Source organism: Cucumis sativus, chromosome 6 (assembly GCF_000004075.3).
Source record: "Cucumis sativus cultivar 9930 chromosome 6, Cucumber_9930_V3, whole genome shotgun sequence".
In the NCBI taxonomy this organism is placed as follows: domain Eukaryota; kingdom Viridiplantae; phylum Streptophyta; class Magnoliopsida; order Cucurbitales; family Cucurbitaceae; genus Cucumis; species Cucumis sativus.
Window position 1 is genome coordinate 30,519,474 of NC_026660.2, and position 21,665 is coordinate 30,541,138.

The 21,665-nt window shown below is 33.5% G+C and overlaps 2 protein-coding genes and 1 non-coding gene across 6 annotated transcripts; 1 reads left to right on the forward strand and 2 right to left on the reverse strand.

Annotated features, from left to right (window-relative positions):
* Positions 1-6,145: 6,145 nt before the first annotated feature.
* On the reverse strand, positions 6,146-16,038 carry LOC101205549 (nuclear transcription factor Y subunit A-7). Of its 4 annotated transcripts, XM_031887582.1 has the most exons (8): positions 15,737-15,992; positions 12,981-13,035; positions 12,633-12,779; positions 10,991-11,045; positions 9,177-9,310; positions 8,360-8,461; positions 7,655-7,819; positions 6,146-7,415 (listed from the first exon to the last, which is right to left on the reverse strand). In XM_031887582.1, exons 4-8 carry the CDS (start codon positions 11,016-11,018, stop codon positions 7,236-7,238), a joined length of 609 nt encoding a protein of 202 aa, XP_031743442.1. In that variant the 5' UTR covers positions 11,019-11,045; positions 12,633-12,779; positions 12,981-13,035; positions 15,737-15,992; the 3' UTR covers positions 6,146-7,235. The 4 variants fall into 4 exon arrangements, with proteins under 4 accessions (XP_031743442.1, XP_031743443.1, XP_011658320.1 ...); XM_031887583.1 differs by lacking the exon at positions 12,981-13,035; XM_011660018.2 differs by lacking the exon at positions 12,633-12,779.
* LOC116404831 lies at positions 12,349-12,450 on the reverse strand. The gene has a single exon (XR_004217932.1). It is a non-coding gene; the product is annotated as a U6 spliceosomal RNA (small nuclear RNA).
* Positions 16,039-17,711: 1,673 nt separating the features above from the next.
* LOC101216935 (ferredoxin--NADP reductase, root isozyme, chloroplastic) lies at positions 17,712-21,227 on the forward strand. The gene is made up of 5 exons (XM_004134536.3): positions 17,712-17,968; positions 18,225-18,281; positions 18,712-19,047; positions 19,341-19,560; positions 20,446-21,227. Exons 1-5 carry the CDS (start codon positions 17,945-17,947, stop codon positions 20,943-20,945), a joined length of 1,137 nt encoding a protein of 378 aa, XP_004134584.1. The 5' UTR covers positions 17,712-17,944; the 3' UTR covers positions 20,946-21,227.
* The last annotated feature ends 438 nt before the right edge of the window (positions 21,228-21,665 follow it).

A 21,665-nucleotide genomic window follows, 5' to 3' on the forward strand; every position in this document is an offset into this window, starting at 1 on the left:
TACTAACACATTAGCTTGGGTAGTTGTGCATATCTGTGAATAGAAGAAAACAAGTCTAATACAAGCTATGCTCAATTAACTAAAACTAAAACTTTATATCAACTTGAATTTTGTATGGTTAATTTGATGGGTGACACTTTGTATAACTATATGCTAAGTCTTTGTTTCTCTTATAACCAAGGTTAGCTTGACATTGTTATAATTACGAAGGTTGTTTGTACAGTACATACACATAGGGTATAGTGTATACATATGGTCCATCTAAATAAGAAAATTCTACAAATCTCTTGTCATGGAGTCCTCACTTTGTGGAAACCTCAAATCTCTTCCTCTATTGGAAGTTCATAGAGCAAAGAATTTAGTGAATCTCACTATCCAAGGTCAATTAATTAACAACAAAAGTGAAGAATGGAGGAAGAAAAAATGCATCAACTATGGGAGTGGAGTGGTCATGAAACACTACTAATAGTCCTCAGTGTTAATTTTCTCAACCATGAATACAAAAGGCATCAATTTTCTAACCAAAGTCTTTCTTCAAATTTCCACATTTAAATTCCATTACAATCATTTTTTTCTATTTACGTTACTAAATTAAGTAGCGTGCATTCAACTTTCGGTTTGTTGCTTTTATAACTTTGGTAACGATAATATTCTTCATCAAAACCCTAACATCTCGATTTCTTGTTCAACAAAATCTAAAGCGTTGTTGTATATATTTAACGCTCGTTTGTCTATATCTCACTCGTCTTTATTTGGATGTAATTTTATGATTTTGGTAACGATAAATTCTGTTTTTTCATAAATAAATTGGTCAACATTGCTTAAAATGTCATTGTTGTATTTTGATTATTATGGAAATTTTATGTTCACATTTTAAAACTGCCCTAGTAATTAATTTTCATATTAAGAGAAAACTACTTGTTTTAATATTAAAAATGGCACCAACCCTCAAATGATATAACTTCATGTTTTACAAGTAACAAGTAACCTTCTTTAGATTTAAGCAATTTCTAGAAATATTGCATCCAAAAAAATATATATTTTGTGATTTTTCTTTTCTTTTTTTTGGTCAGAGTGTGAATCATAGGTCAATTTTGTCTCAAAATAATTAATTTTACCTTAAATCATATATAACTCTAGGTTTTGAAATGTGAATGGTTTATGCTTAAATAAAGAATATATATGTGTGATTAATTAGGAAAATCAAACAGGAAAAATAAAATGATTATTATGAATAATGAATATGAATCTAATGAAGAAAGGCCTATGAGGGCTATATAGTGTTGTTAAAGCAATATGTTGTGTTTAAGATGAAATTGATAACAACTTTTGTAATACAATGTTTGATTTATGCCTAAAGTGTTATCATTTGTGTATGGCTTCAATTTTGGCCTAATTTATACCAAAGATATGGTAAAATAATTTATAAAATAAGTTTTTCATTTGTGTTTAATTTAAAATTGGGATTACGAACTTTGTCACGTGACATTTTTTTTATAAAAGTAATTACATTGTTGGTTTTCCTTTTACGATATAAGAAATATGATATTCATTGTTCGTTAACATTATATCTCATCATTGTCCAAAAAAAAAAAGAGTATCAGTTTGTTCATTTGTGTCATTTGAATAGTTGTAAAGAACGATAAATTTGTCCTAAAAATATGTTATCCTTAACCCAACAAGTACGAGTTTTTTACATTATAAATATTCATATGTTTCCTTCACTATATAATTATCACATTTTTTATTCGACTTTTACTTTTAAAATTGTTAGAAATATTTAGAACTAATAGACGCTATCGCTGATATCTCTTTACTCGAAAACGACCGTTGTTATTATTTCAACTATGTGTTTATAGAATAGGAAGTTGAATTACAATATAAATACTGTTAAATTTGTATTTCATTATGCAGTTTTGCTTTCCATCCAATGAAAAGAATAATATTAATCATAATAGAAAGATTCTGTCTTAGTCTTATCAGTGAAGAGAGTATCCAATTTAAATCTTTCTCGCTGACCCAAAATATGGGATAGATTTCATTAGTTTCTCACATAAAAACAGTATTTACAATAGCCATCACCTTTGTTATTATAATTATTGTTTGTTTTTGTTAATTATTACTTATCTTTAATATCAAACTACTGATCACATTAAATGACCATGAAGATATATATACATATTTGGAGTGGGACATTAAATAATGTTACTGTTTCTAGACATCATATGTTCATATATATATATATATATGTGAACAATGAAATCAAATTAATTAGAAGTTAAAAACAAAAAAGTGTGTTGAAGCTGGAAAATAGTAGAGAGTTAATGGGTAATGATTGATACACTTGTTATGAGAATTTTGGGGCATCAATAATGTTTTACATTGCCTTGTGGGACACCATGATCTTAATTAATTTTTCTTTAATAAATATGAAGCTTTCATAACTTTAATTCACACCCATGTATTATATATAGATAGATAGATAGATAGATACTTATATTATTTGTAATTTTTCTAGATGTTAAAAGAATTGCTAATTAACTTTTTGTTTTTGGAAAAATTTAAATATTAAATTCGAAAGATAGGATAGCCATTTTGTCACAACTCCCCATGCTAAGTATTGAAACTTCTTTTTATATGCTAAAGAAATCAATTTCCCCTAAAAAGTCATTCTTGTGATAAATCTACATTTTGGAGTCCTGATAAATGACAATAGTTTTTACAAATGGGTGGATTTGGTCTAAAGATGTCAAATTTAGGGCCATGATCAATCCACAGTCGAAAGATTTATTGGTTAAATTGGCCGATGGATTTAGATATAAGTGAAAAGTTTGTGTTAGTAAGGTTTAAATCATTTGAATCAACCCAAATGACTCGAGCAACTCGAGTAAGAAACTTGTGATCCGAATAATTTAGTAGGTTTAGAAAATACTTTAATCAACCCTAAAAACATAAAACTCTAACCTGATCTTAAAATTTCTAAAACTCTATGATATATATATACACATACAAAGATAACATAGTATTTTGATTTTTTAAATGTGGATGTATTGGAATGGGTATGTTATTTGATATTGCTTTCATGCATGGTTAAGATCACCTACCAGCACCAACCACACTCTTCTTTTTTATTACAGATGAGAGTGTTTCCCACCTCTCATCCCTTTGCTCAAAAGAATCCAAGAGAAAGGAAAAAAAAAGTAATTGACTTTGAGATTTCACTAAGGTGGGTTGACATTTTAGTACAAAGGTTTTGATATCTTTAAAGCATCCAAAGCTTGAAAACATACTTCCACTGGCTTTTTTTTTCTAATATATATAAAAGAAGCAATATATGAAATTATGATGGGAAATTGAGGGAGAGGGGGAGTCAATGGCTTACACAAACTCACTTGCTGTTTTCTTGTCTCCTTGGTTTTACATATCATTGATCATCCAAATTCAAAACCCTTCTGTTTTCTATCCATTTTAACTTTAATATAACCTTTTCCTTTTGATGAGGAGGAAAAAAAAAGGTTTAAAAGAGAGTTGGTTATTGCCCTTATTGGAGACATAAGAGCCCACCACTTTTGAAGTAGGGCTGTAATCCAATATTTAACTCACTCATCTATATTGTAATTTCTATATGAATGTTAGATGTATATATATGTCAGTTTAGCTGTGTGGGTGGAGACTGCCTTTAAACCAATTTATATTAATAATGTAATTGGGAGCTATTTTCAAAGGATTGAAACTATCTTTTTATCATGTTATTGATTGTAATAGTATGAGTTGTAATAGATATATTTGTAGTGCAAACTATTTTAGTATTAGTAAAAATTGGAAAACACTGTGCAACAAACAATCTACTGATATAGTAGTTTATAACTGAAATTCCAGACAGAGTGAATATAATATTTCGCTCCCCTCATTTGAAGTTGAAGTTCAAACAAATTTGCTTAACATTTTTGAAAGGGGTTTGGTTTTAACAAACGTAATTTTAAGAATTTCAAAACCAGTATCTTTTAGAGATGATTTGATCTAAGTAATATCAGAAATCATTTTCCCAACCCCATCTTTGAGGGTCCCAAAAGCTGTCTTTTGGTGGAGAAGAAGATGACACATTCTGTCATGCACCAAAAGTAGCAGGATTCATTCACATACAAAAGATAAAAAAAATAAAAAAACAAAAATTTCATACCCCACACACCCACCTAATTCTCTCTCTTCAAATTGCTGCCTTTGCTTGCATTTTACAACTCTCTCTCTTTCTCTCTCTCCTCCATGTATGCATGATAAGAGGTGTAAAGGGATATAGAGAGAGATGAAAATCCCAACTTTAGAGGAATACTCATGTGAAGCAAAATGCCAAAAACTACTTCTTGTATCTTTGCTACTAATTATTATGCCTTTGGTATCACAAATATATAATACAGTATCAATTATGATTTTGAGTACTGCTAAAGTATAAGACTTTTGTGGCATTTTATTTTAAATATATTGATTATGAACAGATGAATATCTGATTTTAAAATTTTTAGAAAGTGTTAACTGGGTAATGAGAGAGGAGAGATTTTGTGGCCACTAATGCATGAAATTGCATTTGGTTGATCAATAAAGATCACATGCATTATTATTATAAAGATTCAAAATTTAGATGTGTCTTAATGAGAGTTGGGAAAGATCTAATATCAATTCTCATGGTATCTTCTAAATGTGAGAGAGAATAATTGTAGGATTTCTTTATTTGGTTCAACTTTTGGAGAAATCTCAAGAGCCCATGACATATTGAAACTATCTATAGATTGTTCAATTATTAATTGATCAATAATATCTTATGTTATATGAATGTCGAGAAGTTTTATAATTTTGATCAAACGTCATGGGTAAGCAATTCACCGTTATCATTCTTAAACAAAAGTATTATCCTTCTTAATTTAAAGATAGTAATTTTAGTGACACTTTATGACTCAATCACTCTCTAAAGACTCTATTCCTTCATTAGTATACGTAACATGACATAAAAGTCAAAAGAAAATATAATAATTGAACGGTTTAAGTGATTTCTAATAGTGTAATTATTGTAATTATCATGTGAATAAAAAGAAGAAAATCACAATTTTGGTGTCAAAATAAGCATAGTTAGCGGTATCAAACACGTCTTCTTTCTTTATAGTTTACATTATTTCACATGCATTATTTCTCTCAGAGTGTGAAAGTTCAAATTCACATAAATTACTTGAAAGAGAGTATATTCACAATGAAAATCCTGAAGGCTAGATGAAATGAAAACCACTGCAAGAAGAGAAAAATGAATCTATTCTACACAAAGCTACATGGATGAGGGCACAAATTACAAAAGTAGTGAAAATTTGAAAAGATATTATTAGAGTGGCTTGGCTAGGAGAGGACCATGAGCAAAAGAAAGTGTTTGATTTCCAAGGAATGACCCTTTGATAGGGACTCTACAGAATCTGGACACCATCTAACACTCTTGGAAAAAAAGTGGCTCAAATTTCAATAGTAAAGCTTGTGGAAATGTGGTTTTGCTTTGTACACGTGAAGCCACATGTATATAATTTCATTTCTATTTTCAATTTTTCAGAAGCTAGTATATGAATATGGCCAGGATAAAATGGAAAAAGCTTCTGACTTTTTCCCCTTTTGAGAGTTACACTGCAAAAACTTACTTGGTTAACATATATCCTGAAAAAAAAACCCTTTTAAAACGACAAAAGAAAGTTCAACAAGAGGTTAGGTTAATATCAACAACAACAAAAAAAAATAAAAATAAAAATCAAAATCTTTACTATTTTACCTCAATTCTTCTTCTGCTACTTTAATCCAGGACCAAGCAAATAAGAGAAAACTGTCAACACTGAGATCCTGTTAGTATAACATGTGATATTCAATGGTTGTTGATCAGAAAATGTAGACTCCAACCAAATGAGTTGGACCAATAGATACATCTCATAATATATAAGATATATACTTGGATTCCTTCTCGTTCGAGAGTTCTAATTCAGACTGCTCATTATCGGCCTAACAAAGAAAATACATTCGATAATCAACCGTTGATACAATACATGGAGTATTTGATGGATGTTATAATAAGTTTAATGTAATCAATGAATGGGAATTTACAAGTTTTAAGCTCTCTTAAAGATGCGTAGCTCAAGTGAATGATACATGTTAGGAGCAGCTTAAGCTGAATGATAGAAGTTATTGACATAAGATACAATACAAGAAAAACAAAGAAAGACACGGAAAAAAAGTCAGCACACCAGAACCAAAAGATGTTCAGGTTGTTTCCTGCAGCGTTTAATAAACAAAAGATGTTGGGGAAGTTGTGAGAACAGTTGAAATACTGCATTAGTAATCACTGTCTCGTTATTTACAAGTCCAAAATATCCAGCCATAGAAGGCTGATTCTATTATTTTCTGCAGCAATTTTGAAGACTGATATTTAGATGCTGTATCAACTTGCCTACAATCCTTTCCTTCCTAAAACAAGATCAAAGACTACGAATGTATACTCTTTTTGTACATTCCATGGGAGCCCAGAACTGACCTCCTGTCGACTCCATCTCCATTCCTTCCATTACAAAGCATCCCATAAAAGTTTCAGCAACATCAGCTTTAATATGTACTGTGCCAATCTGTTGAAGCTAATTCAAATATAAGGCCTCAAAACCGGGGACTTTTTAAGTGGACGACTACCTTTAGAGACAAATTTGTTGTCTTTTTCAGCTAATATAAAGTTGGGGATCATTACAACCAAAATGGCCAAGGAAAAATGTTTACCTTTTTCTCAGCAAAAGATAGTACAAACTGCCATTTAAAAACAGAAAAAATAAAATAAGAAAATACTGCTAGGACCAATATGTTACAATACTAGTTCCCATCATTTTGATTCAACCACTGAACTTATTTTTGAGGTGGGGAGCAACGTAAATAGAAACTAATACTACAAAACAGTGAATCTAATATTTGCAAACCTAATGCAACCGCCACTCAAACAGAACAATCGGCTAACTCACTTCAGTATTTACGATGGTATTAAAACTTGCATACTTTTGCTTGCTACATTTTGAATCCTCCCTAAGCAACATGCTACAAAACCTATATGCTATAATGCTGCTAGTATAGACCAAGGATGAAGTAATGCTAAGACAACCGAAGCTGGTATTGAGACCTCAATTTCCTTACAATTGTCGAGATGTGCTGTTCACCATTCACCAACAATGCCTCAGACATCAGTTCTCTGAAGAAGCAAGATCACTTCTATCAGAATTCAGATTTATATTTGGCTGTGATTTATCACCTGATGCCACCTCATTTTGATGATTTTCATTTTTATTTGATTTGAGAAACCGTCCACCACAACCTCTAGCTCTCCTCAATGCGTGTAGATGTCGAGATTCATGCAAGTATGGCTGCACAACATATTGAAGCTAAGCGGTTAAAAACTAAAGAATGAAGCAACATGAAAGAAAAGGAACCAGTGAATCAAAACCAGCAAGTGAATACAATGGGAAGTTAAAAATTAAAGAATGAAGCAGCGTGAAATAAAAGGAAATATTGTATCAAAACCGGCAAGTATACACAATGGGAGGCCTATCACAATTATGCACACCCAGCATTTAACAATTAGGCAATGTTTGTGCTTGCAGACCTTCCTAGACTTTAGAGCTTTATTTTCTGATTCAGCTTTTGCACGGGACTGTCTGCGTCGTAAAATGCCATGATACTGTTTAGCATTGACAAAAACAGGCTCCTCAACTGCATCTGTTGGCAAAGGAACCCCAGCTTGCTGAATCCCCATTAATTGAAGATGAACCTAAAATGAGCAATAAACTAGTAATCAAACGACTAGAAAAGGTAGAACAAACATTTATATCAAAATCAGTCAGTCATAATTCATATTTGAGAAGACAATCTGATAAACTATGCTTCCTTTCATGGTGATGCCGTTCATTTTTTTGGCTTAAGAAATCCATGATCCTTGAATAGTTGTATCTATATTGAGTTAACCATTCCTCCCAGCTCAAGCAAAGTAATTATACCATTCCGACCTGCATGTTACTTCTATCATTTGATTGTGTGTGTGTGTGTGTGTGTATGTGGAGGGAGGGGAAGGGGGTCATTTTCTTTATCTGTCTACAGTAAACTTATAGTTATAATTGTGAATTTCCTTCAGTTTTTCTCCTCAAAGCAGAAGGTTCTCCAGTACGAAGCCAACAAACATAAAGGATAAATTAATGTGCACCTCTTGGACACTAGAAAATTATCTCTAGACTTGGTCAATACACCATAGTTGGTGTCTCGATGGATAACGTTGACAAAAGTTATTGACAATATTGAAAAGAGACAAACTTACCATAGGTTGCCCACCATAGGGCTGTGGAGGATATGGTTGAGCATCATAGGGAGTGAAGATGCTTCTGTAATAAGGATCTGGATATGGATAAGCCGGGGGTACCTTCATCATAGAAGTCCCAGAAATCCAAATTAGTCAAATAAGCTCTAAAAAAGTCACTGCCAACAAATTATTACAACAAGAAACTAGATTCTTTGTCTAGCAAAAAGAAAACAATGAATTGGTGAAGCATTATCATAACCGTAAATGTTCAATAAAAATCAGCCACCATCGTACATAACCATCATCGGGCTAATGTCTCAATCTCGCCAGTCCTGTCGTATGGACCAAGATCAAGAGGAAAGGCCATTGTAATTTGTAACTAAAACATATCGAATTCGTATTATGGGAGCTGAAAGGTAACTGTGTTCAGAGGAAAGTGACTAAAACTTAAGGTTGTATTATGAGTTAATCAGGTGGACTTGCAAAACATAGTTTCTATTAACTAGCCATCCTTATACAACTAATAATGGTGATAGTTATTGATATTGTCTGCATAACTATCGTTCATGATACCAAATGAGCAGACAGTTTCGTTAAAAAATAAATGATATACTATTAATATAATAAATTCCCTGTCGATAAAGGTAGGTTGAAAATTTCTCTGTTTCTTCCTTTTATTCTTTCTACTTGAAACTATTGATTTATTGAATCTACACAAAGTTTGCATCTTTTTCAGAAAATATAAATAAATAACCATAAATCTTGAACAAAGAATTTGAAAACCAAGTTTTACAAAGAGATTAAGAAAAGAAGAGTAGTTTTTTAAATATAGTACCATAGAATGTCCTGCTCCAACTTGGGGAGACGCTACATACTGATTTGGGGTTGATTGATTTAGTCCATTTATGACCGATGAAGAATGATTCTGAGATTCAGAGTACTTTCGCTGCTCATCGGCCTCACCATTATCTGAACAATCAGTTTCAGAGGCAAAATTTATTCAATCCCAGTTGGAGGAAAAAGACAATATTGCAATATCACAAAGTAATCGATAGACTCCATTGAGCCACAGAAGTGGCCATCAAAAGCAACCAATAATATCAGGTACATTTGGTGTGTGTGTTGGGGTGGGAGCATTAAAAAATGGAGGGTTAAAAAACAATATAATCACACAAAAAAAAAATGGAGGGTTAAAAAACAATATAATCACACAAAAAAAAAATGGAGGGTTAAAAAACAATATAATCACAAAAAAAATGGAGCTCAAATATCTTCCATGGTATGTCCCAAAAGAAATAGACAAAGCATTAATGCAAGCAAATATAGCAAGTCTTCTTTTGGGCGAACTACTTCTATTCTCCTTGACGCAATACAGAAAGCCAAGAAAGTCCATGGGTTTCAAAAACAAAATGCAACTACCAACACCAACAGAACTATGCTAAGTGTTGGGGAAGGTCTCTCAATCCTTTTGCAAGAATTTATGCACTAGCTGACAGTAAAGGAATATTTCTAGCTGTTGAACTTGAAAAGAAACTTAAATGTTAGAGAGAACCTTGATGCATTTCATATAAGGTGTTTGACTAGCTTCAGCCAGTGACACTAAAGGGTGGAAAATAGATCAATCGAGTGACTTTTCTTGTAGTCTTTATTTTTTTATTTTTTATTTTGGTGATCTAACTGATTGATCCTTCAAATTGTGAAAGACTTTGAAAAGACACTAATGATAGCATTCAACAAAAGGAATTTGATTCTTCCCCATCCAATGAGTGAAGCAGTATGTGCAAGGGTTCAAATGAAGATGCCAAGCACATGAATCTTGATTCAAGTGTAGTGGAGTCTTTTCAATAGCTTTTGGTGGTTACTATGGTCTTTTCATGACCTTAGTATTGTTCTTGTATTTTGGTCTTTTCCTTGTATTTTGGATATGATAAGGGTGCTATGGGGGTGTCAACCTAGTTGAGATGTCCGGGTGCACCTATTGATCCTCTCTCTTTCTCTCCCTCTTTTCTTGGCTTCCCTATTATTCTCATTGTATAGATCTCCTGTACATTGAGTTTATTAATAATAAAAAAGCTTGTCTCCTTTTTTTAAAAAAATAGCTTTACCATTATATTGTAATCCCAAGAAATTTAACGAGTTTTTTGTCTACATGCATGCAGTCATCCTTTTCTTCAAGAGGGCTAGCATTTTGGCCATCATGTTCTTTTTGCTACAATTTAAAATGCTGAGTTTTTTTTCTTTAAAAAAAGTACCTAATAATTTAACAAGATGGAACTTCGGGTCTTAATTTTTTTTTGTTGCCTTCTTTTGGAGTACCCTCAAAAGCTGCTTGTAAGTACTCTATTCTCTTCAATAGTTGCCAGTAGGCAGATTACCTATCTCCCCCCCATTCTTATTGATCTTTCAATGAAAGTTCTATTTGCCATTAAAAGAGATAACACATAGTACATAATTCAAAGTGAATAACTAATCACATGAAGTATCAGCCAAATGAACTGATGAAATCATTATTTCTGTGTAGAAAATTCAGGAAGAAAGAAAGCAAAACATATTGATTCTCTTTCCAAAAGATCGAGAAGCAACATGCAACTACAAATAGAATATAAAACTAAACAGCATAACATAGGAACATGAGATTGATCAAGTTACCAGAATAATCGTGGACAGAAGAAGTCATGGGTTAGTAGTGCACACCAAATGAAACCTGACATCAAAGAAAAGGGATCTGTCAGTCCAATGACATTGTGAAACTTCACATAGAGATGAAATTGGTGCGAGCAATAATATGACAAGGGTATAGTGGTTTCATTTTGAAACTAACTCCAACAAAGTATGCATACACATGAGAAAACCCCAAGATTAGGGGTGTTAAAAAAACTGGTAACGTGACCAACCCAAACCATAAGGATTGGGTTGGGTTAGAAAATTGGAGAGAAAAAAGAATTGAGCCGGGTTGCAAGGTTGTGCAAGGGGTCGCGATTATGTATATATATATATAAACCTAAAAGTAAACCTCCTTTTGAATGGAAGTTGTATACTTGGAATTTGAATGTATAATACATGTGTGTGTCACCTTGGACCTTGAATAAGAATTTGTTCACCATGTATTGAAAAACAACCTGGATACTTCAGGTTGGTCCATAATTTTCCTCCAACCTAGCCCAACCCGACTTATGTACACTCCTAACCAGGATGATTGCATGGCTAAACCCATAACCAGAGGAAATTTAGAATCTTCAAGGTTAAGTTATATTCTCAAGAACACATTAGCTGATTATTGGTGAAAGGAATTTTAATTCCTAATCATAGGGTGTGGGCCAACTTATGGAAATCTTAACTAATCTAACAAGTGAACCATCTAACATAAAATATGTTCATATTAAAAAAAAAACCCTAAAATATAAACCATCATGGTCGACCTAAAGGTAAAAAAGAGACATAGTCTCAATAAAATGGCTAATAGGTCAAGAGTTCAATCCATGGTAGCCACCTACCTAGGAATTAATTTCCTACCAGTTTTCTTGACACTCTAACGTTGTAGGGTCAAGCAGGTTGTCAATGTCCGTGTAAGCTGGCTCAAACACTCAAGGATATAATATATACACACACACGAACTTTATGTTAGATATCAATTTCATGACTCTAATCTTCCCCTCTCTTACACTTGAAGGGCACCCATTTAAAGGGGAGAAAAGGCTTCTAAGGACAATTTTCGTTAGAGTTTTCTGCTGAACTGTTTGACAAGAATCGCCGGATCTTTCCAAACAAGGAGCTCTCGTTTACTAATTTTTTCATGGTATAGTTCACAAAAAATGATCCAAAGAAAACAGGATGTAGATCTTAAAAGTTATATTAATAGAAGAAGAAACCCCATAGCACAATGGAACAATCAATCATGTGTAATCATGAAAAGTGAAATCTCCTAATCCCAAGTAGAGTGGCTTGTAACAAGGCCAAAAGAAATGTGAACTACAAAAACAAAAATCTCATTCAAGCAATTACAGCCCAAAAGTCTTTTGTTAACTTAATCAGGGCATGTCGTCATTGCACAGGGGCCCAGCTAATCTACTCTGTACAGTTCAAATTTAATCAGATGCTTCTGAAGTAGATTAGCCACTGTCTTCTCTTTGTCAAAAGGTTTTGTGATCCACCAATGGTGAAAATTTCATTCATCAACGAAATTCTCTTTTTCTTATGAAATAAAAATAAAAGTAGAGAGAGAGAGAGATAGATAGAAATAAAGTTTTTGTTTCTTTCAAAACAAACCGTCCTCTCTTCACAATAAACTTACTTTACAAACGAGATTAAAAATGTCCTTCCCTCTTCCTCTTCATCCTGGTTATCAAATGTGATCAGCAAACTAATAGCTAAGGCTGGGCCAGGAGTGTAATATTCTGGAAGAATTAGCGTGGGCACCTACTGAGTTGTCCTTAACGATCTTACATTTGATAGTGAAGCAAAGATGAGCAAGGCAATAATTTTCAAATTTTCAAGCAGTTAAGGCTTCAATGAATAAAAAATTTGAGAAAATAGCCAAAATACAATGAAGCAACATGGAAAGGAATTGTATAAAGGCTAAAGCAGACTTTTCTTTCCCTTTTTTTTGAAAAATATACAAAGCATTGGTCAAAAGGTGTACCGGATCATCCCAACTAGGTTGGCACAAACCTAGCACCCTCATCATATCCCACGTCCTGAAATGAATGAGAAAAGAATGTAATATAATTTTTTATAAGAGACTTTCAAATGCAAAGAAGCAAGAAGTCCATTTTTTGTTTGGTTTCTTTTTGTGAAGAAACAGAAGGTATTATTAAAAAACAAAGAGAAGATGCAACCTACAAGCCAAGGGGACCTCTCTAATCGGTGAGAAAGTATTCCACAAGCTCTAACCACCCTTAGGTTCATCTAAAAATGGGATAACCTGAAGAAAAGCATATCGTTTGCCAGTATTTTAATTTGCCCTAGGACTTCTTTTAGAGCCTTTGGTGTTTGTTTGGCTCGTAAAGAAGGTTATTGCTTTTGGTTGGGAAGAAGTTGTTTCACCTTCCATTTTTGTGAAGGATCGAGTCCTTTGTCATCCACATGCCGCCTTTGTTGTACGGAATTGGACCTGAGAATAAGATTTCAGAAATCTTGGGAAACACTCTGGTCTCGTGCCATGTTTTAATGCCTAACTTAAGGCATCTCTTTCTAAAGACATATTTAATTATCTTCACAGCCTATTTGGATTGGAACCTTTTTATAAAATAAAAAATCATCTTAGTTTAGCTTTTGGTTAACTCCTTTTGATAAGTTGTTCTTTTGCATCATTAGGTATTTTCTCATTTTCCTTCATGAAAAAATTGATTTTGCTCAAAAAAACATGAGAAGGGAAAGGATCCTTGTCAAAAACCTCTCCTAGCAAAGAATGCCTCGTAGTTTTCTGTTAAAAATAATAGAGAAATTTGCAGTCAAGAGATGTTCGAAATCTACAGAACCACCAATGTCCAAATGACTTAAACTCAAGAATTGAGTTGAGACAGAACCAAGCCTCCTTGTTGTAGCTTTTTCACAGCTTTTCATTCTCCTATATCTTCATAATTCATAAGCTGTAAGAATAGCATCCAAAATTTTCCTTCCTTCCACAAAATGTAAATAAAGAGCGAAAAGGAAAAAAGGCACTCAGAACTTTGGCACGTATCTTATTAAGGAAGCTAATTCACTCAATGGGTTTGAAATCATTAAACTATGCTGTTCTAGTTTTTGTTTAAATGAGGCAAAAATGAGTTTTGTTTGTAATGTTGGTGCATAAAGGTTCTTGTATGGCTTCTCTTCATTGTTTTTCTTAACTTTTCCTTTCCCACCACTGTTCTCCCTAACTTTTCTTTTGCCTCTTTTCTAGATAAACTGACTTGAATGGTTAACAAATCAGGGTTTAAATAACAGCCTATTCTTTGACTTTCGTCAATTGAAAGAATATTATGGGCCTAATTTTTACAAAGCTATATGGCAATCCAAAATTCCCAAGAAAGTCAACTTCTTCCTTTGGCAGTTTACTCGTGAAAGAATTAATGCTCATGTTCAATGAAGGCTTCCAAATTGACGCTACCCCCAAGCATGTCCACAAAATGCAAGAACGAATCAAGAAAGAAGTCATGTCTTCCACACTCTTCGCTTTGCCCATGACTTTAGGGGCTTCAACATTCATATTTTCAACTGGTAGTTAACTGTCACCGTCAACATTAACGTCTTCCTCTACTTCGAGTTTGACAGTCATCCTGTTGACAAGAAGAAGACGATCCTTTGGGGCCTTTTTTCTTTTGTTCAAAAGTAACAATATGCTTTAGAAACAAAGAAAAATTCTTCAACAACATTTCGGACTCTCTTGTTTCCTTACCTGGTGTAAAATTCACTTCTCTTCAGGTCTTGCAACTTAAGTTATCCTCGTACCATATAGAAGAACCTTGTGTCATCTTCAGGGTTAGTTTCTCTCCACTCTTTAATAATTTCATTTAATCGATATAAATAGTTTCTCTTTTCCTTTCTCACCTTTTTTTTTCTTTTTGCTTTCTAAAGTTGAATAATATTTAGATCAATAATATTTGTAAAAAAAATATATATTAATAAACATTCCAGGAACCAAAGAAAAAAAAAAGCCCGAAAAGTGTGAACGGTGACAGGAACCAGTAAACTTCATACGACACCATGGTATCAAACCGGCAGCAAGACCAGAGACTCCAAAAACGAACTGGGTATGAAATGAATATTCCTTTTTCAAATATTAAAAATGAGCAAATCATGGTGTTTAGATGCAAATTATATCAGCATGTGTAATCAATCCAATGCAATATCAACCTAATGAATGGAAAATATCATGCAATTAGTCTACAACCAAAACTTATTAAACTTCAGTCCTTTCAGAAGTCGACAAGGTAAGTGCAAACCAGTCAGATGAGTTTGACGTGCATAGCATGTGAAATTCAATTTGTCCCTATTTTACCAGACATTACAGAGTCATCTCCAGTCCTCCAGTAACTTCTGTTTTCAGGGTGATTACCCAACAAACCCAGATACAGATATAAGCATTAGACTAGAAACCCGTCACTTCAGCCGTACTATCAAAATCTGGTAACTAAATCCAAGCAACTCAATCGACAAAACGGAAACAAACTAACATCCAATTTAAAACAGGAAGCCACTAAAAACTCATCTAAAAGAGAAGTTGTAGAACAATTCACGTGACCAGATTAAAAAACACAAAAAGCCCCAAATCGGGTTAGGCAAAAGAAGAAAACCCGGGAAACCTAAAAGTTGAGAATTAAAAAAGAGATAACAAAAAACAACTTAAAAGGGTTTGAAAATTCATGAACAAGGAAGTGATGAGAAGAAAGTAGGGTTTGGAAATCGGAAATTCACCTGGAAATTGGGAATTGCGGAAGGGGTAGGTTAAATTGTGACCCCCAAAATCCCAGTTGCTTCAGCTGCAACAAAGTGAGGAGAGTGTGTGTGTGCTTTGTTGCAGTTAATTCGTCGTCGTCTTTCTTCTTCTTCTTCTGGTTGATTTCTAAGAGGGGACAGAGGAAGCTCGGAATCCAATAAGAGCATATTTGTGTTTCATCTCATAGTAACCTTTTCTTAATTTATTAGATTTTTGGATTCTGGCCGCGTGTATGAGCGACGATGAGAAAGGGGGGGAGGGGCAGTTCGGGCAGGGAAATGCGGTGACCAAAATGATGAGGTGGCCAATTTAGACAAGTAACTTAGCGGGGTCCAGAAGTGAGTGGTGGATGCCATCCATGGTTCCTTGTAGGCCCATCCATGGCTCCTTGTAGACCCACCCAGACCCACCCTGACCCACCCCCCCTGCCTCCTCCTGGATCCCACCCATTACATGTGTCTTCCTTCCCTCCTAAAATCATCCAATCTAATTAAATCTAATTAAATCTAATTATTATTCTTCCTCAATTTTCATATTTTACTTTTTCTTATTATTATTTTTTTTTAACTTTGTTATTTTTTACATTTTTTTTTATATATTTTGTAATTTTTGATAGTGACCCAAGTAATCTTGCTTTAAAAAACTACAAATTATTTCTATTTTGAACAAATAAATAATACTTTTTTAAAATTTAAAAATCTGGAAAATATATTTGACATATTGTGTAATTATATATATATATATAAAAAAAAAGTCAGAGCAAACTTTCTTGGTAATAGTTGACATGACTTTGTTTTTGTGATGTTCTAATATTTAATCCAAATCATCTAAATTGTACGAACAAAAACAACATTATTAAAATTAGTCCGTATATTTTAAATTTAATAGCAATATAGTTTGTGTTAATATGGTATGCATATATTGTTGTACACAAAAGCAACAACCAAACTAGATGAATATATAGATTGGTGGTAAGATTGTTAAAAGTATAAGAACTAACAAAGTGTACAAATAAAACGTGGAGATAAAGACGATATTTTAACTTTATCGTCCTTTCAATTACAAAACTCGTGTTTTTGTTTATTTTTTATTGTCATATCCTACGTGTTTATAAATTTACTGTCAAATTTAAAAACAAATTATGTTTTTTTAACTTAATGTATCAAAATAATTACTAAATGTTGCAAAAAGTTTAGATTTTTATGGATGATATATATATCTACAAGGCTTAAAAGGTAACATGGAATATATGAAGTTGAGAATTGAGATATAAGGCAATGAAATATATTTTCCAAAATTGAAAAACCTATTTTTCATTTAAAGTTTAATAACCATGCATGTAATTAATTTATTATCAAACTGGTTAAATTGCCACTTCTCACACTAAAAAAAATCAAATCATAAAATATTTTATAAAAAATAATGTTACATATCCACTAGATATATATTTCCAATATTTGAAAACATAGGCTCAATAATTGATAAGATTTAAATTTAAATTGAATAAAACGTTTAGTTTTACTAAAATATTGCTTTAGAAACGTTATGAATTGTGAAGCATGGAGTCTAGAAATTCATGTTTGAGGCTTAGATCTATAATCCACAGCTTGTCCACAAATGTGAAAAAGAAAGAGAATTTATGAAGTTAAATGGTTTAACTAAGTTAGGGATGTTCATGTGTCGTCTTAATGTGGTGCCAAATCAGTCCATCGCAATCTCATTTTGATTGTTAAGAGAAAACTAAGTCCGTACTAGGCTACCATAAATGTGTTCATCCATAATTGGCAGTAATACAAAAGTTATATTTTGTTCTCTTCACAATTGGTTGCCCATAGAGTGATAGAAATTGATACTCAAACAGTTCTCCAAGAAGTTTATCGACCAATAATTTGACACCAACTCCCATCGATACACTAATTTTGTAATTTAATATACGATTAATGAATGGGAGTAGGCCTAATCATGTGAATGGGGGGTTTAAAGTAAATTGTTAGAGCAGCCAAAAGCCAAACACGTCCCTTGCCAGTCTCCAAAGGGTCACAACTAGACGCGAGCTTGATCTAATTCCTTCCCTTTGCTGACTTACTTCACTTCTGGGTATGATCCACCATTTCCTATAAGAAGCACTCATCTTCGACAACTTTAAAATCGCTTTCTTCCTCATAAACAGCCTCTGCAATTTGGAAATGGCCCACTCCACCTTTTCTCAGGTTGACTTTCACTATCTCTTCTTCCTCTTCTTCTTCCCTGCGTTTGAACTGTGGGAAATGGTGCTGATTTCTTATGTTTTTTTAATGGGTCTCGTCTGTTTTTGTTTTTCTTTTATGGGTTTTCGATTTAGTCTCGAAATTTTTCTCCCCCCCCTGAGCTGTGGTTTGATTAATAAGTTTCGCGGGGTTTTAGGGTTACTTTTTGATTCATCTTTATATTTGTTAAACCTCACGCGCCGTTGTGGAATTCTTGCAGGTTGCTGTTGCTGTTCCAGTTGGAAGTGATTTGTCTGTTAAGAGATCAGTGTTCAAGGTTCTAAATTCTGAATGTTTTTTCCCATCCATCCCTTAGTTTCTATTATACTTGCGAGTACATAGGAAAGGAACACCAGATTTCTGGCATTTCAGGACTTGCAGTTATAGTTTTTATGCGTATTGTTATACTTATGTTATGAAAACGATAGCAATTAACAAATTAGAGTAACCTACACATAGATCACACTCATATGAGTATTGAGTATTAAGTATTGTCAAGTGAACACACTTCAACAATCTGTCATAAAGTAACAGTCGTCCCCACGAGTTTCGTAAGACTCTCACTTAATTTGAGATATTGTGGGATAGTCTATATTTATTATTGGATCTGCTGGTTCTAAAAGCAGTCATCGGATGGCTTTTTGTCTGCATTTTACATTTTGTTTAGTGTGTAAATCTCATCATAACTTCCTGTGTCATTGTGACAGACAAGAAGCCTAAACTTCCATGATAAGTCATGGTCGTCACCTGTGATAGCCCTGAACTCGAACCTGAGGGGCACTCGGGCAAGAGGTTGGCAAACAGTATGCATGTCAGTGCAGCAAGCAAGTGCACCAAAGGTATCTGTTGCACCTCTAGACCTTGAGGATGCTAAAGAGCCTCCATTGAATTTATACAAACCAAAAGAACCGTATACTGCAACTATTGTTTCTGTTGAAAGACTTGTTGGTCCAAAAGCACCGGGAGAGACTTGTCATATTGTTATCGATCATGGTGGCAATGTCCCCTATTGGGAAGGTCAGAGCTATGGTGTTATTCCTCCAGTAAGTCTTTCATGCCTTGGTCATTCCCTTGTTACTGCATTGTGTTTTGATTTGGTTGCTCATGCTAAGATGTTTGGTAGTCGTGCATTTTATAAAAATTCCATATTGGTTCTATAGGTCCTGTTTCAATTATTTTTTTATAAATTTTAGCTTTTATGAATTTTACCACACTGTCTCTTTTATTGCTAAAATTCGTAGAGTATCTTTACCTTCCTCTGTGACCTCTGACACGTCTTTGTTTGTGGACTTTTAAGCTTCAGCAAAAATCTAATAAGTTCTCACTTTTATTGCAGGGTGAAAACCCAAAGAAACCTGGGAATCCACACAATGTTCGTCTCTACTCCATTGCATCAACTAGGTACGGAGATTCTTTTGATGGCAACACTGCTAGTTTATGTGTTCGCCGGGCCGTTTATTATGACCCTGAAACTGGAAAGGAGGATCCTTCAAAGAACGGAATATGCAGCAACTATTTATGCAACTCAAAGCCTGGAGATAAAGTTCTGATCACAGGTAACTCATTGCCTATTGTCCAAAAAGTGAGATCTAATTGCAATGCTCTTTATATTTCCCTGCCCGAGTACCAAGATAAACAAGTTAACTAGTACATATGCATGTTTAGTAATTGATTTTGTTCTATTAAGGCTTTAAGATCATGAGTTAATTGTTTGAATCAACATAATAGATGAAGATTCATATCACGATTCATCTTTTCTCAAGGAATATACATTGAAGTTTTGATCATCCTACATAGCACATCGGTCTATGTTGTCTGCTGCTAGCAGGTTTTCGATGATAACTGATTGGAATTTTACTGTTGATGGGCTAGTGGATTGCAACAACTGGCCAAAATTTCTGTTATTTAATGTCTTCATATGTAATGATAGTTCACTGACGGAGACTATAAAGGAAAGCCATGGATATAACAAACAAGTGAGTAAGAGAAGAATCGTATGTAGTAAAAGTTATTTTTCCGTCCTTTTGAATGGCTGTGTAATTATGCTCAAGTCTAGGAAAATAAAAGAAAGGTCAAGCTATAAGTATAGTCCTTGAACTTTAGACACAATCGAATGCTTAAGGACTTTTTTTTTCCTTTCTAATTTTTCTTTAATAAGAAACATATCTTATTGATGTATGAAAATTACCTTAGAAGGGCGTAACCCAAACCAAAGAAGTTGGTTTTAAAATTTCAAGGACTTGTTGACTTGAAATAGAAAATTTCAAGGGCATTCAAGTTCCACAGATGTGCAGGATGTCAATTTTTGTGCTTTCGTCTGAAAGTTTGTTGATTTATTTACAAGCTATGGTATCAATCCTTTTCATTCTCTTTCTATGGAGTGATCAAATTGAAATCGTGTCTTTTCGCTGTTAGTAAAAGAAGATCATCTATTTTTCCAGGTCCATCTGGCAAGATAATGCTTCTTCCTGAAGACAACCCAAATGCCACCCACATAATGATTGCTACTGGCACCGGTGTCGCTCCATTCAGAGGTTATCTCCGTCGAATGTTCATGGAGTCTGTACCGACATTCAAATTTGGTGGCCTTGCTTGGCTTTTTCTAGGAGTGGCAAACACTGATAGTCTTTTATACGACGATGAATTCAGCAAGTATCTTAAGGACTATCCAGATAACTTCCGTTACGATCGAGCTCTTAGCAGGGAGCAAAAGAACAGGAATGGAGGAAAAATGTATGTCCAGGACAAGATCGAGGAGTACAGCGATGAGATCTTTAAACTCTTGGATGGCGGGGCTCACATATACTTCTGCGGATTGAAAGGGATGATGCCAGGAATTCAGGACACACTGAAAAAGGTTGCAGAGCAAAGGGGTGAGAAATGGGAAGAGAAACTTTCACAGCTTAAAAAGAACAAACAGTGGCATGTTGAAGTTTACTGAAGTGTAGTTGCATAGAAACGTGTGCATTGATGTCTGTTTAGAAGATGTAGCAGCACATGATCTCTTGTTCTGTGTTACTCCTTGCATTGCTCATCTTTCAGTTTCATAGCTTAAGATTACGAATAAGGTGGCCTCCGTTATTGATACTCAGATTTGTGTTTAATTGAACTACAGGAACTTGCTTAGATTTTTTTTTCCCCTCTTGCGTAAGGAACCCATTTAGCACCTTAATCTGTGAGTATTGATGCTTGGAAATGGAATAAACTTCATTTTAAAATCCAACTGCAAAGATGATCAAGTTTCTCATATTGAAAGTTTGAAACTATTTACCAAATACTTTCTAATCCATCATTTCTATAATCTTTTCAAGTTTTCTTTCCCTATATTTGTAAATGGTTTTTTTTCCTGTTATTTGTAATAGCTTTTCATTTATAAGTAATCTATTACAATGAAAATTAAAAAGAAAAATTGAAACTTAAAAAAAAAAGAGAGAAATTAATAAAAATTACAGAAATCAAGCATCTTAATTTGTCTAAATTTATCACGGTCTATTATAGATAAATTGTGACAGTTTGTTCTACTCTATAAATATTTTGATTTATTTTACCATACTATTTTTCTAAATAGCTCAAGTTAAAAACTAAGTATTTTAAAATTTCTCATACAAAAAAACAATAGTTTGAATAGTTCATCATTCTTTATTGTTATACTTTTCCAAGA

Bases quoted from the DNA above. Each gene is read 5' to 3' on its own strand.
- LOC101205549 (XM_004134574.3), bottom strand. From the start codon at position 11,018: ATGACTTCTTCTGTCCACGATTATTCTG. The intron at 9,311-10,990 runs GTAACTTGATCA...CTGATTGTTCAG, and splicing joins TTCTGTCCACGATTATTCTG to ATAATGGTGAGGCCGATGAG. The intron at 8,462-9,176 runs GTACTATATTTA...TCTATGATGAAG, and splicing joins TTGGAGCAGGACATTCTATG to GTACCCCCGGCTTATCCATA.
- LOC101216935 (XM_004134536.3), top strand. From the start codon at position 17,945: ATGGCCCACTCCACCTTTTCTCAG. The intron at 18,282-18,711 runs GTTCTAAATTCT...TCATTGTGACAG, and splicing joins TTAAGAGATCAGTGTTCAAG to ACAAGAAGCCTAAACTTCCA. The intron at 19,561-20,445 runs GTAACTCATTGC...CTATTTTTCCAG, and splicing joins AGATAAAGTTCTGATCACAG to GTCCATCTGGCAAGATAATG.